This window comes from Bos taurus, chromosome 5, assembly GCF_002263795.3.
Source record: "Bos taurus isolate L1 Dominette 01449 registration number 42190680 breed Hereford chromosome 5, ARS-UCD2.0, whole genome shotgun sequence".
NCBI classification, from domain to species: Eukaryota; Metazoa; Chordata; class Mammalia; order Artiodactyla; family Bovidae; genus Bos; species Bos taurus.
Genome location: NC_037332.1, coordinates 35,684,422 through 35,697,810, shown reverse-complemented (window position 1 = coordinate 35,697,810; position 13,389 = coordinate 35,684,422). Strand labels below are relative to the sequence as shown.

At 40.3% G+C, this 13,389-nt stretch overlaps 1 protein-coding gene across 4 annotated transcripts in view; it reads right to left on the bottom strand.

The window, feature by feature from the left end:
• Positions 1-13,389, bottom strand: part of NELL2 (neural EGFL like 2) — a 464,213-nt gene that overhangs the window by 163,886 nt on the left and 286,938 nt on the right. For all 4 annotated transcript variants that reach the window (XM_024991811.2, XM_059886477.1, XM_005206382.5 and 1 more), the window contains one exon: positions 373-498. In XM_024991811.2, coding sequence (XP_024847579.1) covers positions 373-498 — 126 coding nt within the window. The remainder of the gene's footprint in view (positions 1-372; positions 499-13,389) is intronic.

Here is a 13,389-nt window from a genome sequence, read left to right as displayed (position 1 = left end):
GATGGACAGGGAGGCCTGGCGTGCTGCAGTTCATGGGGTCACAAAGGGTCGAACACGACCGAGTGACTGAACTGAACTGAACTGAACTAATAAATACTATTTAAGTATACAATTATATATTAATGACTTTATTCTTCAGTTTATCTTTATATTTCTAATAGGAATTTCTTATCCAGAGCAAGGAGATAGTTATTTCCTTAGAACAGATTCAGAATTAACTATCAAATCAAGAAGATATGCTTTTACTTATGACTTGTTTTGTTGTAAGTGGGTATTTACAGCATGCTTCTCCAAATACTTGAGTTAGAAGAAACTTTTAAAAGTAAATTTAAGGCATAGAGGTAATTTATTTCACAAATAGCCACTGTTTACCTGTGCATGAATAATCATCGATTCTGATGTACCCAGTTTTGCAGATGCACATGAAGGACCCCGGGGTGTTGACACACATCGTGTTCTCACGACAGTAATGGCGCCCTTCGGCACACTCATCAATGTCTGTGAAGAAAAAGCAGGGCAAGAGGTCAACCATGGCCAATATTACAGTTTTTCTACAATTTTCTTTGGTGGGGAGAGGGCAAAAGTCACTAATTGAGAAGAATTTTTAAAATGTAGTCAAAGTATCTCTTTTAATAGAAACCTTTGATGTTGAAATGACAAAAACTATAATATTTTTTCCTAACAGCTCTTGTTGGAGTTTAAAATATATCTTTTTATTCTAACTTGCATCATTCTAAAATATATTTCAAAATATCCAGCCCATTCATCTACCTAGATAGAATGATAAAATGAATCAGAACACAGAGACTGGGCTGCCTTAGGGTCTTAGAAGCTTCAATCACTGAGCATACCATATATTATTTTTTGATTCACTGGCTATTCTGTACACTTGGGGAGGCCCTGAAAGAGGTAAATAAAATATTCAATAAACACCAGTACTTGAAAATCTTCACTTAAAGATATGAAACCAACAACATGTAGTTTATTAGAGATATAGCTATCCCAGTAAGTGTTGAACAGAGATGAAATTACAGTGTAGAGCCTGATATAAATAAGAAGCTGTAAAACAGCAAAATAAGATAACATATTGAAGAACTTTCATAGTAATTCATATTCTAAGTATTGTTTTCTTGGTATTCCTTAATGTGTCTGAAGAAACTATTAATGCTCTAAGGATTTAGTGCAAACTAATAATCTAATTTTGTTCTCTTATAATGAGGTGGAGGCTAAGGCTAGAGGCCACTATTCATTTATCCCCTCTTTCAGTGAATATTTATGTTCCCCTTTCCTCGTTCCAAGCATTGTTCTGGGGTTTATTGATGAAAACAGAAGGGCATGGGTAAGGTATGATGTGTCTTCAAGGATCTCCCATCTAGAAGGGAAGTAGACCTCCCTTCTAGAAGGGAAGTAGACCTCCCTTCTAGAAGGGAAGTAGACCTCCCTTCTAGAAGGGAAGTAGACCTCCCTTCTAGAAGGGAAGTAGATCAAAGAATCACAGAGAGGGTGGCACGCTGACAACAAAGAATGGCACAAGATGGTGGGCAAGGCCTCTGAATCTCAGCCCAGCACTGTTGCTGCTAGGATGTTGGGGGAAGCCCCACATGCTTGTGTGAGAGAGGACTTATGAGTTCTTGGGAAAAATAATGCTTCACTGATCTGAGAAACTCTTTACAACTTAAAGAGCTTTATTAAAGTGGAGTATTTATGCTTTTCTCATGTGGCTCAGGTGGTAAAAAATCTGCCTGCAATGTGGGAGACCTGGATTTGACTCCTGGGTTGGGAAGATCCCCTGGAGAAGGGAACAGCTACCTACTCCAGTATTCTGATCTGGAGAATTCCATGGACAGTATATAGCCCATGGGGTCGCAAAGAGTCGGACACCATTGATCAACTTTCACTCACTTTCACATAGACCATTAAGTTTCAAGCATTTATTAGCAATCACTGTCTATCAAAAATAAGAAATAACTATATGCATACATGCTGTTTAGTTCACAATAGGCTGGATTTCACATGCATTTCCTCAAAGAACTCAAATAACCTATTGAGGTAGGTAGAATGAGCTTAACTATTATCTCCATTTTTCAGATGAGAGATTTGAGGCACAGAAAGGTTAAAGGACTTTCCTTAAGTCGTAGAGATAATTAATTGGCAGATCAAAGCATGTGAACATAGGTCTTTTGAACTGCTCCAACCACAAGCTTTCTTGATCTGTATTATAATGAAAGAAACGTCTTAGTCTAGTTCACAGGTATACTTTGCTGGTCATAACCTCCTGCCAGGGACTCTGGTCCCTTGGATCCTGCCATATCTCACTGCATATTTCATGTATACTTCTGATTATTCTTTCTCTGACTCCAAGGAGCTCTTCTTCCTCTACCTGCCAGGTGAATGCTGGTGCCTCCTGGGGTTTGTTCCTGACCTGTTTTCTCTCTCTCCACTCTGTGCAATTTTATACATTGTTATGGCATCACTACCACATGAAGTGACATTTCTTTAAAACATTTTATTTTATATTGGAGTATAGCTGATTAACAATGTTGTATAGTTTCAAGGGGACAGCAGAGGGGCTCAGCCATTCATATACATATCCATTCTCCACCAGACCCCCTTCAATCCAGGTTGCCACATAACACTGAGCAGAGTTTCCTGTGCTATACAGTAGGACCTTGTCATACTCCAAGTTTTGAGTGAAGAAACTTGCGAGTGCAAAGTCATAATAAGCACTAGTACTAATTGGGAAGAATATGAATTTTAACAATAAAACTGTCCCCATTTTACAGTTTCTCTCTGCACGGAACATAAAGCATTTTACAGGTATTTTATCATTATGTAGCACTCTTTATTAAGGGCCTTAATGCATTGACCAGGCAAGGTGCTTCTCCTCTAGAAGTCTACTTTCTCAAATCCTTGTGGTGAAGCCACAAAGTAACACTGACCTCATCTGTACTATTAAAAGAAATGCATCAATTATAGGAGAGAACTAGATGACCCCATACTACACAAAAGTCATGCCATTCATATAAACTCAACTATACTTCCTGAGAGTGTCAAAAGAAGCAGCTGACAGAGTCTCTCAGGCAGCTATATTTTAGAGCTAAAGGACCACTGGCAATCATCTGGGCTAACTACTTATTTTACAGATGAAAAAAACTGAAGTTTAGAGAGACTCAATTTTCCATTCAACTTCTAAATGAAAGTCAACACAGTAAATTACAAGCAGCATACAAAGCCCTTTCCAGTTTGGCCATTATTTTCCTGACTTTACATTCTATGACCTCACTCTTTATTCATTCTCAGTGCTCTGGCCACACCGAGCTTTTGGTCATTTCTTGAAGGGGCCATGCTCTTTCTTTTTTTTTTTTTCTTTTTCATATTTAGGTGCTTTTGCATATGTCATTCTCTAGTCTCCTTCTCTCTCTATCACCACCTCAGTGGGTCTTGTCTACCAATCAATTCAACCTTCAAGAATCTGTTTAACTATCTCTCTGTGAAAACTTCCCTAATGAAGTAAAATGTTCCCTATGTAATACTCCCTTGGAACTTTGTGAATGTTTCCATCAAAGACATATCCACTTTACCTTTATTAATTTTTGTAGGCTTCTTTTTTCCAGTAAGTCAAATATACTACTGAAGGGCAGAGATCATGTGTTTGTGTTTCTTAACTCTGGCTACACATTATACTTAACTGAGATGCTTTTAAAAACCATTAGTTTTTGTGCTGACTTCCTAACTCTCACTCCAAATTCTTATTTAATTATCTGTAATGGAACACACACATAATATTATTTTTAATCTTCTCGTTGAAGAATTTAATGTAAAATTAAATTTTTCAGCAGAATTTTTCAGTAAAGAACCAGACAGTAAATATTTTAGGCTTTGGGTGTCCATATGCTCTCTATTGCAACTACTTAACTCCTGTTGTTGCAGTGAAGGCAACCATAGACAATCTGTAAATGAATGAGCCTGACAATGTTCCAATAAAGCTTTATTTATAAAATAGGAAGGTGAATAAGATTTGGCCCACAGGCCATAGTTTGATAACCCCTTGTTTAATGCATAATCAGAGTTAAGGATCACTCGGAAGGACCATGATGGCAAAGTAGCAGGACATGAGGTTAACCTCCTCCAACAAACACATTAAAAATACATCCATATACAGGAATTTTCACAGAGAGTCAACTAGAAACTGAAGAAGATCTCTTATAGAACCAAAGCTGCAGGAAAGCTCTCCACATAATGAGGTTGGACAGAAAAGAAAAATAAAAAGGCATTAGGACAGTACTGGCATCTCTGAGAAGGATCTGTAAAGAAGAGAAAGTCCACATGTAGCCCCTTGTCCTGGAGGATCCCTTTCCACCTAAGAGGTCAGCTGGCACTAGAAGGGCCTGGACTTTGCTCATGAGGAGTGTGTGCATGCTGGCTTGCTAGTAATCATGGAGGAGAGAGACAGAACAGACGGCTGCCCCCTCACCACAGTCCCAAACACCTGAAATGTGTGCCAGGCAGGGCTGCTAGCACTCCATGACTAGGTGTTATATCCAAGTCAGAAGGGCACTTGGAGGGAACTCAGTCTAGCTGCACGGAGACAGCCCAGGGGTCCTGGGGAGTGGTTCAGGTCGAACCTTGAAGCCCACTGTCAGCACAGCATGCACGTGGCAGGTGTGGGACTGGCATTGGAGCCATCATCAGTGCTCATACAAGTGGAGTTGGGTCCAGTCGTGGCGCACTGTGGGCTCACATATGAAGGGGGCAAGTCTGGCCTTGAAGCCCATCATAAGAGCTCATAGGGTGAGCAGAGGTCTGGTTGCAGTGGACTTTGTCAGGTGGTGCCAGATAAATGCATGTCTTGAGTGGACAGCCCCTGGGGAAGAGTATATAGCAGCCTCATTTCCAGACAGAGCCTTCTGGTTCCACCCATATCATCATACAGTTTGCAGCCAGATCTGGGGCACACAGGACTTGGGAGAGGTCTGCCACAGAGGCAGTCAAGACTCCAGGAAGCAGCGTAAACACCTTGAATCCTGCAGCCAGAGCATCCTATTCCCCAGCCCCAACCCACTCCACACCACAGCCTAGAACCAGGTCTGGGGCAAAAAGCGGAGAAAGGGATGCAACCTTGGGCTACTTCTGGGCAAAACCATGGATGCCTACATGGGCAGCACATAGGTTCACTGAGTCTCTTACTTCACTAGTCACATCCTTTGGGACAGAGCAAACATTTAAGGGCAACAGAGCCTTATTGAACTTGACTCTCAGGGCTTCTAGTCCAAAAACTGGGGAGCAGATCCGGCCCCTGACAGGGCTGCGACTGCCACAGAGTAAAGAGGCCTTGTCCAACACATCAGTGCACTCTCTGGATACTGCAACACCAGTTGTAACCCCTATCAAAGGGATAATGGCCAACACAGCCTGAAAAAGGATGTGGCTGACATCCTTTTGGACCTGGAAAATAGGGTTTAAGATGGAAATAAGTACTTTACGTTAAATATCAATGGACTAAATGTGCCTAACAAAAGATACAGAGTGGCAGATTACATTAAAAAAACAAGAATCTACAACATGCTGCCTATGAGAGACTCACTTCAGGGCGAAAGACACATTGATTGAAAGTGAGAGGATGGAAAAAGATATTTCATACAAGTGGAAATGACAAAAAAGCGGGGGTGGCAATACTCATCTCAGAGGACATAAACTTTTTAAAAAAGTCCATAAAGAAAGGTAAAGAAGGACATTATATAATAAAAGAATCAATACAAGAAGAGGATATTACATTCATTAACATACAGGCACCCAATATAGGAGTACCTAAATACATAAACAGACGTAAAGGGAAAAATTAAGAGGAATACAATAATAGTAGGAGAACTTAATGCCTCACTGATATCAATGGCCAGATCTTTCAGACAGAAAATGTTTAGGTAAGAGAGGTCCTAAATGACACAATACACTAATTGGAGTTAATCCATGTTTACAGGACACTACAAAAAAATTAGAATATGCATTCATCTCAAGCACGCATGGAGCACTATCTACCCCTGCTACTTCTATATGTTTGCACTGGTCTATAAGGAAAGTAGGGCTTCCCAGGTGGTGCTAGTGGTAAAGAACATGCCTACCAATGCAGGAGACCTCAGACCTGGGTTCTCCTGAGTTGGGATGATCCCCCGGAGAAGTGCATGGCAACCCATTCCAATACCTGGAGAATTCCATGGACAGAGGAACCTGGCGGGCTACAGACAGGGTCTCAAAGAGTCAGACACAACTGAAGCGACTTAGCACACATGCATGAATAAGAAAAGTATCATGTTCAATTACAGTCTAAAAAAACCAAATTGCAAGCACCCTGGGTAATATGATGAAAATTCATTTGCTTCCAGAGTTTTAGGATCATAATAGGAGTCATATGGGATTATTAATGTGCTCAGCTGTACCAAAGGACTTTAACTCTGCTTCTCTGAGGGAGCAAAGTTTCTCCTCAGTCACTAAGTCCTGTCTGACTCTTTGCAGCCCCATAGACTACAGCACACCAGGCTTTTCTGTTCTTCACTGAGAGGTCCATTTATTGCATGAGGCAAAAAAAGACAAATTCTAACTGTAGAAATAACACTTAAATTATAATGTTATGAGGTGATACATATCAGAAACATATACAAAGTGTATTTAATAAGGAGTAACTATTTTTAAAACAGTGTTTATATGTTCTGAGAATCAATTAATTTAGACCACATTTAGGAATTTATATTTAGTGACATAAATAATTTTATAACTATTCCCCACCCCCTCAGCAATCAATGCAAAGAAATAGAGGAAAACAATGGAATGGGAAAGACTAGAGATCTCTTCAAGAAAATCAGAGATACCAAGGGAACATTTCATGCAAAGATGAGCTCAATAAAGGACAGAAATGGTATGGACCTGACAAAAGCAGAAGATATTAAGAAGAGGTGGTAAGAATACACAGAAGAACTATACAAAAAAGATCTTCAGGATTCAGATAATCACGATGGTGTGCTCACCTAGAGACAGGCATCCTGGAATGTGAAGTCAAGTGGGCCTTAGGAAGCACCACTACGAACAAAGTTAGTGGAGGTGACAGAATTCCAGTTGAGCTATTCCAAATCCTGAAAGATGATGCTGTGAAAGTGCTGCACTCAATATGCCAGCAAATTTGGAAAACTCAGCAGTGGCCACAGGACTGGAAAAGGTCAGTTTTCATTTCAATCCCAAAAAAAGGAAATGCCAAAGAATGCTCAAACTACCGCACAATTGCACTCATCTCACATGCTAGTAAAGTAATGCTCAAAATTCTCCAAGTCAGGCTTCAGCAATACGTGAACTAGGAATTTCTAGATGTTCAAGCTGGTTTTAGAAAAGGCAGAGGAACCAGAGATCAAATTGCCAACATCTGCTGGATCATAGAAAAAGCAAGAGAGTTCCAGAAAAACATCTATTTCTGCTTTATTGACCATGCCAAAGCCTTTGACTGTGTGGATCACCATAAACTGTGGAAAATTCTGAAAGAGATGAGAATACCAGACCACCTGACCTGCCTCTTGAGAAACCTGTATGCAGGTCAGAAAGCAACAGTTAGAACTAGACATGGAACAACAGACTGGTTCCAAATAGGAAAAGGAGTACGTCAAGGCTGTCACCGTGCTTATTTAACTTATATGAAGAGTACATCACAAGAAATGTTGAGCTAGATGAAGCACAAGCTGGAATCAAGATTGCCCGGATAAATAGCATTAACCTCAGATATGCAGATGACACCACCCTTATGACACAAAGTGAACTACTAAAGAGCCTCTTTTTGAATGTGAAAGAGGAGAGTGAAAAAGTTGGCTTAAAGCTCAACATTCAGAAAACGAAGATCATGGCATCCCATTACTTCATGGGAGATAGACGGGGAAACAGTGGAAACAGTGGCTGACTTTATTTTTTTGGGCTCCAAAGTCACTGCAGATGGTGACTGCAGCCATGAAATTAAAAGATGCTTACTCCTTGGAAACAAAGTTATGATCAACCTAGACAACATATTGAAGAGCAGAGACATTACTTTACCAACAGTGGTCCGTCTAGTCAAGGCTATGGTTTTTCCAGTGGTCATGTATGGATGTAAGAGTTGGACTGTAAAGAAAGCTGACCACCAAAGAATTGATGCTTTTGAACTATGATGTTGTAGAAGACTCTTGAGAGTCCCTTAGACTGCAAGGAGATCCAACCAGTCTATCCTAAAGGAGCTCAGTCCTGGGTGTTCATTGGAAGGGCTGATGTTGAAGCTGAAACTCCAATACTTTGGCCACCTGATGTGAAGAGCTGAGTCATTGGAAAAGTCCGTGATGCTGGGAAAGATTGAGGGCAGGAGGGAGAAGGGGATGATAGAGGATAAGATGGTTGGATGGCACCACTGACTCAGTGACATGGGTTTGGGTAAACTCTGGGAATTGGTGATGGACAGGGAGGCCTGGCGTGCTGCAGTTCACGGGGTCACAAAGAGTTGGACACGACTGAGCAACTGAACTGAACTCATTCCCTACCCCAACTGGAGTTAATAATGAAATTATCTTTAAGAAGCCAGGACATATAATATTTACATGAATAACAACGTGAGGCCCTATATGCTATGTGCCAAAAGAAAACAAAAAAAGGATGGTTGTTGACTAAGGACAGGCAACCAAAGAATCTGCGTGGTATGTCAGGACATAAGGTGGCTTTTGAAGAAGTAGGTTTAAAGTGACTGATTTAGAGTTTCCTGTCAAACAGAGGTGTTCAAACAGTACTGTAAAGATTCAAGTCTGGTGTAGGCAGCAGAGGCAGCAAAAATATGAAATATTGAGAAACAATATTCCATTTGAATGAAGTTTCTGCAGGAAAAAAAAGAAATACATTTATGGGATAGGAGACACAATACAAATGGACTTAAGTGCCCAACAAATATAAGAAAGGCATCTTCTTTGCTGTGATATGAAGACATTAAAGCATTTGGAAGGAGGAAGGTGGAGAAGTAGCAGTGAAAAATACACCTCACAAGAGTTGGTAAGGTACAACTGTGGACTTATTAAGAAACATATAATCAAGGTGAGGAGAATGTTCATGAATAAATAAAAGTTGCAGTCTCAGTTGGTTACTAAATCTAAAGTAACTCTTCCCCAGCCCCAGTTGCTCCATACTACTTGTCAGGGTCTAAAAGTATCCTAGTAAGTTATTGTTAATGTATCTGTGAAGTGAACATAGCTCAGTCGTGTCCAACTCTTTGTGACCCCATGGACTATACAGTCCATGGAATTCTCCAGGCCAAAACACTCGATTGGGTAGCCATTCCCTTCCCCAGGGAATCTTCCCAACCCAGGATCAAACCCAGGTCTCCCACATTGCAGGCAGATTCTTTACCAGCTGAGCCACCAGGGAAGTCTTAATATATCTGTGCTGCTGCTGCTGCTAAGTCGCTTCAGTCATGTCCGACTCTGTGCGACCCCATAGGCGGCAGCCCACCAGGCTCCCCTGTCCCTGGGATTCTCCAGGCAAGAACACTGGAGTGGGTTGACATTTCCTTCTCCAATGCATGAAAGGGAAAAGTGAAAGTGAAGTCGCTTAGTCCTGTCCAGCTCTTCGTGACCCTATGGACTGCAGCCTACCAGGCTCCTCCGTCCATGGGGTTTTCCAGGCAAGAGTACAGGAGTGGGGTGCCATTGCCTTCTGTCAGATCAGATCAGATCAGTCATTCAGTCGTGTCCAACTCTTTGCGACCCCATGAATCACAGCATGCCAGGCCTCCCTGTCCATCACCAACTCCCGGAGTTCACCCAGACTCACGTCCATTGAGTCAGTGATGCCATCCAGCCATCTCATCCTCTGTTGTCCCCTTCTCCTCCTGCCCCCAATCCCTCCCAGCATTAGAGTCTTTTCCAATGAGTCAACTCTTCACATGAGGTGGCCAAAGTACTGGAGTTTCAGCTTTAGCATCATTCCTTCCAAAGAAATCCCAGGGCTGATCTCCTTCAGAATGGACTGGTTGGATCTCCTTGCAGTCCAAGGGACTTTCAAGAGTCTTCTCTAACACCACAGTTCAAAAGCATCAATTCTTCGCCTTCTGTAGTTTATATTTATTGGAATATGAATTTCGGGAGGATAGAGCGTTTGTTCTAGAACAATGGTTGGCCCTCACTAAATATTTGCTGAATGAATCAAAGGATCCTTTCATGGTTTTTCATCTGGAAGGAGAAAAGATAACTTTCCTTGTTTACACTGGCTTGACCTGGAGCTCAGTTTGGCAGATGCGAATCCTTTGTTTTCTCAGGACACTCTACAGGCATTTACTTAGATGTGGGCTTTTTGTATGAATAGTGAACATAAGCCATGGTGGTGAAATATACTTGTATCATAGAAAAACACTGCAGTGGGAATAAAGAAGCCTGGATTCTAGTCTTTGACTCTATTATAAACCAAACAGGCACTTCATCTAACTGGACCTTAATTTAATCATCTATAAGACAAAGGCTAGAGATTTTCAAATCATTACCAGCCCACATACTTCACAGTTCTAACAAAGAGAACATGATCTGCAGGCTTGCACTGAAGAATCTGATTCTCTAGAATTCTAGAGGACATACAATCGTACTCTACCAAACTTAAAAAGCAGAAGCAAATTGTGTTTTTTATACTTGAACAACTTCTCTTGCCCTAGGATAATTCAAGCTGAGCTGTTTTACAAACAGAAATTTATAAATTCCCTTTTATTCTATCTGAAAGCTGAGGCCGACTTTGTAATTATTCAGAATCACAGATTTTTAGACCTGAAAGGAAACTTTAGAAATCATCTAACCTAATCCCAGTCACTTACAATTGGAGAAATGGAGATGCCAGAGACAAATTAAAGAGGTGGCAGAGATCAGTAAGATGATAAACTTTTCATGAGCCAAATTAAAAAATTTAGACTTCATCCTATAGGAACTGGGAAAGGTTTTAGGAGAGGGTTAATTTAATCAGATCTGTGTTTCTGAAAGATCCCTCTAGTACAAGTTTACATGGCTTCTGAGTGACAGTCAAAATGAGAATACTGTTCTCAGAGCACAGGTCCCTAGTTAATGTTCCTTTTGGCCATACACTAGTGTCCACACTAACCTTGGAGGCAGTGGGCACTCAGGTATGCTGTCCTTTCACTTAGGTATTTCTGCCACACCATGCAGCTACCCACATGTTATGCCTTGCATGTCACTGGTGCCATTTTTTATATACAGCATGGTGGACTTCTAAAGCCATAGTATTCTCAGTACTGTCCTGTAAGTGGGGTATGTTAGTATGTTAATGAACACTAATGCCTTCTTGCATAGCCAATAAGATCTTGAAGTCATTCAGCTCAACAGCTCAAGAACTCCTTATAAAAATAACACAGATCAGTATGGGTTATTATAAGGTCTTGGCTCACCAGTTGTGAAAAATTAGCTTGGTAAAGTTGGCAAAGAGATCAATAACTTAATTCATAAAACAAGAAAAAGCCTAAGTTCTGAGAAATGCAATTCTGGAAAGAGATTTGAGAGTAACATTTGGGAAGACGAGTATTTTTAAAAACAAAAAATTTGCAAGTAAAAGTAGGCAGCTTAGTGAAAAATCAGTAAAGAATAAATTAAAATGTGATTTACAAATAAACTAACATTTCAAGGAATTGCTAGCAATCATGTTTTAAAGTCAGTAGCATTACTGAATTTGTTTACCAAATATTAACTTTTATGCGTTGAAAACTATATCTATGTTACTGAAACACATAACTTTTGACATCTCAAAATAGTAGCCATATATTTCCTCCATTCATTTTTTAGAATTCATTCATTGTAAATTGTATGGTATATTCTTTTTTTTTTTTAATTTAATTTTATTTTATTTTTAAACTTTACAATATTGTATTAGTTTTGCCAAATATTCTTTAAGAAGAGTAAAAGCACTAGCATTATATCAGTTTTCTTGCTACAGTTAACAAACATTACTCCAATCTTTGGGATTTCTGACTTTGTATCTATAGCTTCCCATGTGACTCAATGGTAAAGAATTTTCCTGCCAACCAGGAGAGCCAGGTTCAGTCCATGGGTCAGAAAGATCCTCAGAATAAGGAAATGGCAACCCACTCTAGTATTCTTGGTTGTGAAATCCGATGAAGAGAGTAGCCTGGTGGGCTACAGTCCATGAAGTCGCAAAAGAGCTGGACACAACTTTGCAACTGACCAAAAATCTATTTATACATTCACACACACACACACACACACACACACACACAGGGAGACAGACAGACAGACAGAGACAGAGAGACAGAAGCAGAGAGAGGCAGATACAGAGAGAGATAAAGACATGAAATAGGAAAATCTGAGACAAGGCTGAGGGTGACTGGAGAAGTCAAGGCTGGAGAAGACTCTTGAAAGAGGACTGACTGGTTTAACTCATTTAGGATTGATCTCCTTGCAGTCCAAGGGACTCTCAAGAGTCTTCTCCAACACCACAGTTCAAAAGTCTCAATTCTTTGGCACTCAGCTTTCTTTATAGTCCAACTCTCACATCCATACATGACTACTGGAAAAACTATAGCTTTGACTAGACAAACCTTGGTCAGCAAAGTGATGTTTCTGATTTTTAATATGATGTCTAGGTTTGTCATAGCTTTTCTTCCAAGAAACAAGCATCTTTTCATTTCATGGCTGCAGTTACCATCTGCAGTGATTTTGGAGCCCAAGAAAAAAGCCTATCATTGTTTCCATTGTCCCCATCTATTTGTCATGAAGTGATGGGACTGGATGCCATGATCTTAGTTTCCTGAATGTTGAGTTTTAAGACAACTTTTTCACTCTCCTCTTTCACTTTCATCAAGAAGCTCTTTAGTTCCACTTCACTTTCTGCCATTAGAGTGGTATCATCTGCATATCTGAGGTTGTTGATATTTCTCCTGGAATCTTGATTCCAGCTTGTGTTGCATCCAGCCCAGCATTTCGCATGATGTAGTCTGCATGTAAGTTAAATAAGCAGGGTGACAATAAACAGCCTTGACATACTCCTTTTTCGATTTTGAACTCATCAGTTGTTTCATGTTTGGTTCTATTTCTTCTTGACCTGCATACAGGTTTCTCAGTAGACAGGTAAGGTGGTCTGGTACTCCTATGTCTTTAAGGATTTTCCAGTTTGTTGTGATCCACATAGTCAAAGGCTTTAGTATAGTCAGTGAAGCAAAAGTAGACGCTTTTCTAGAATTCCCTGCTTTCTTCATGATCCAACAAATGTTGGCAATTTGATCTCCAGTTCCTCTACCTTTTGTAAACCCTACTTGTACATCTGGAAGTTCACATACTGCTGAAGCCTAGCTTGAAGGATTTTGAGCATAACCTTACAGGCATACAAAATCAGTGC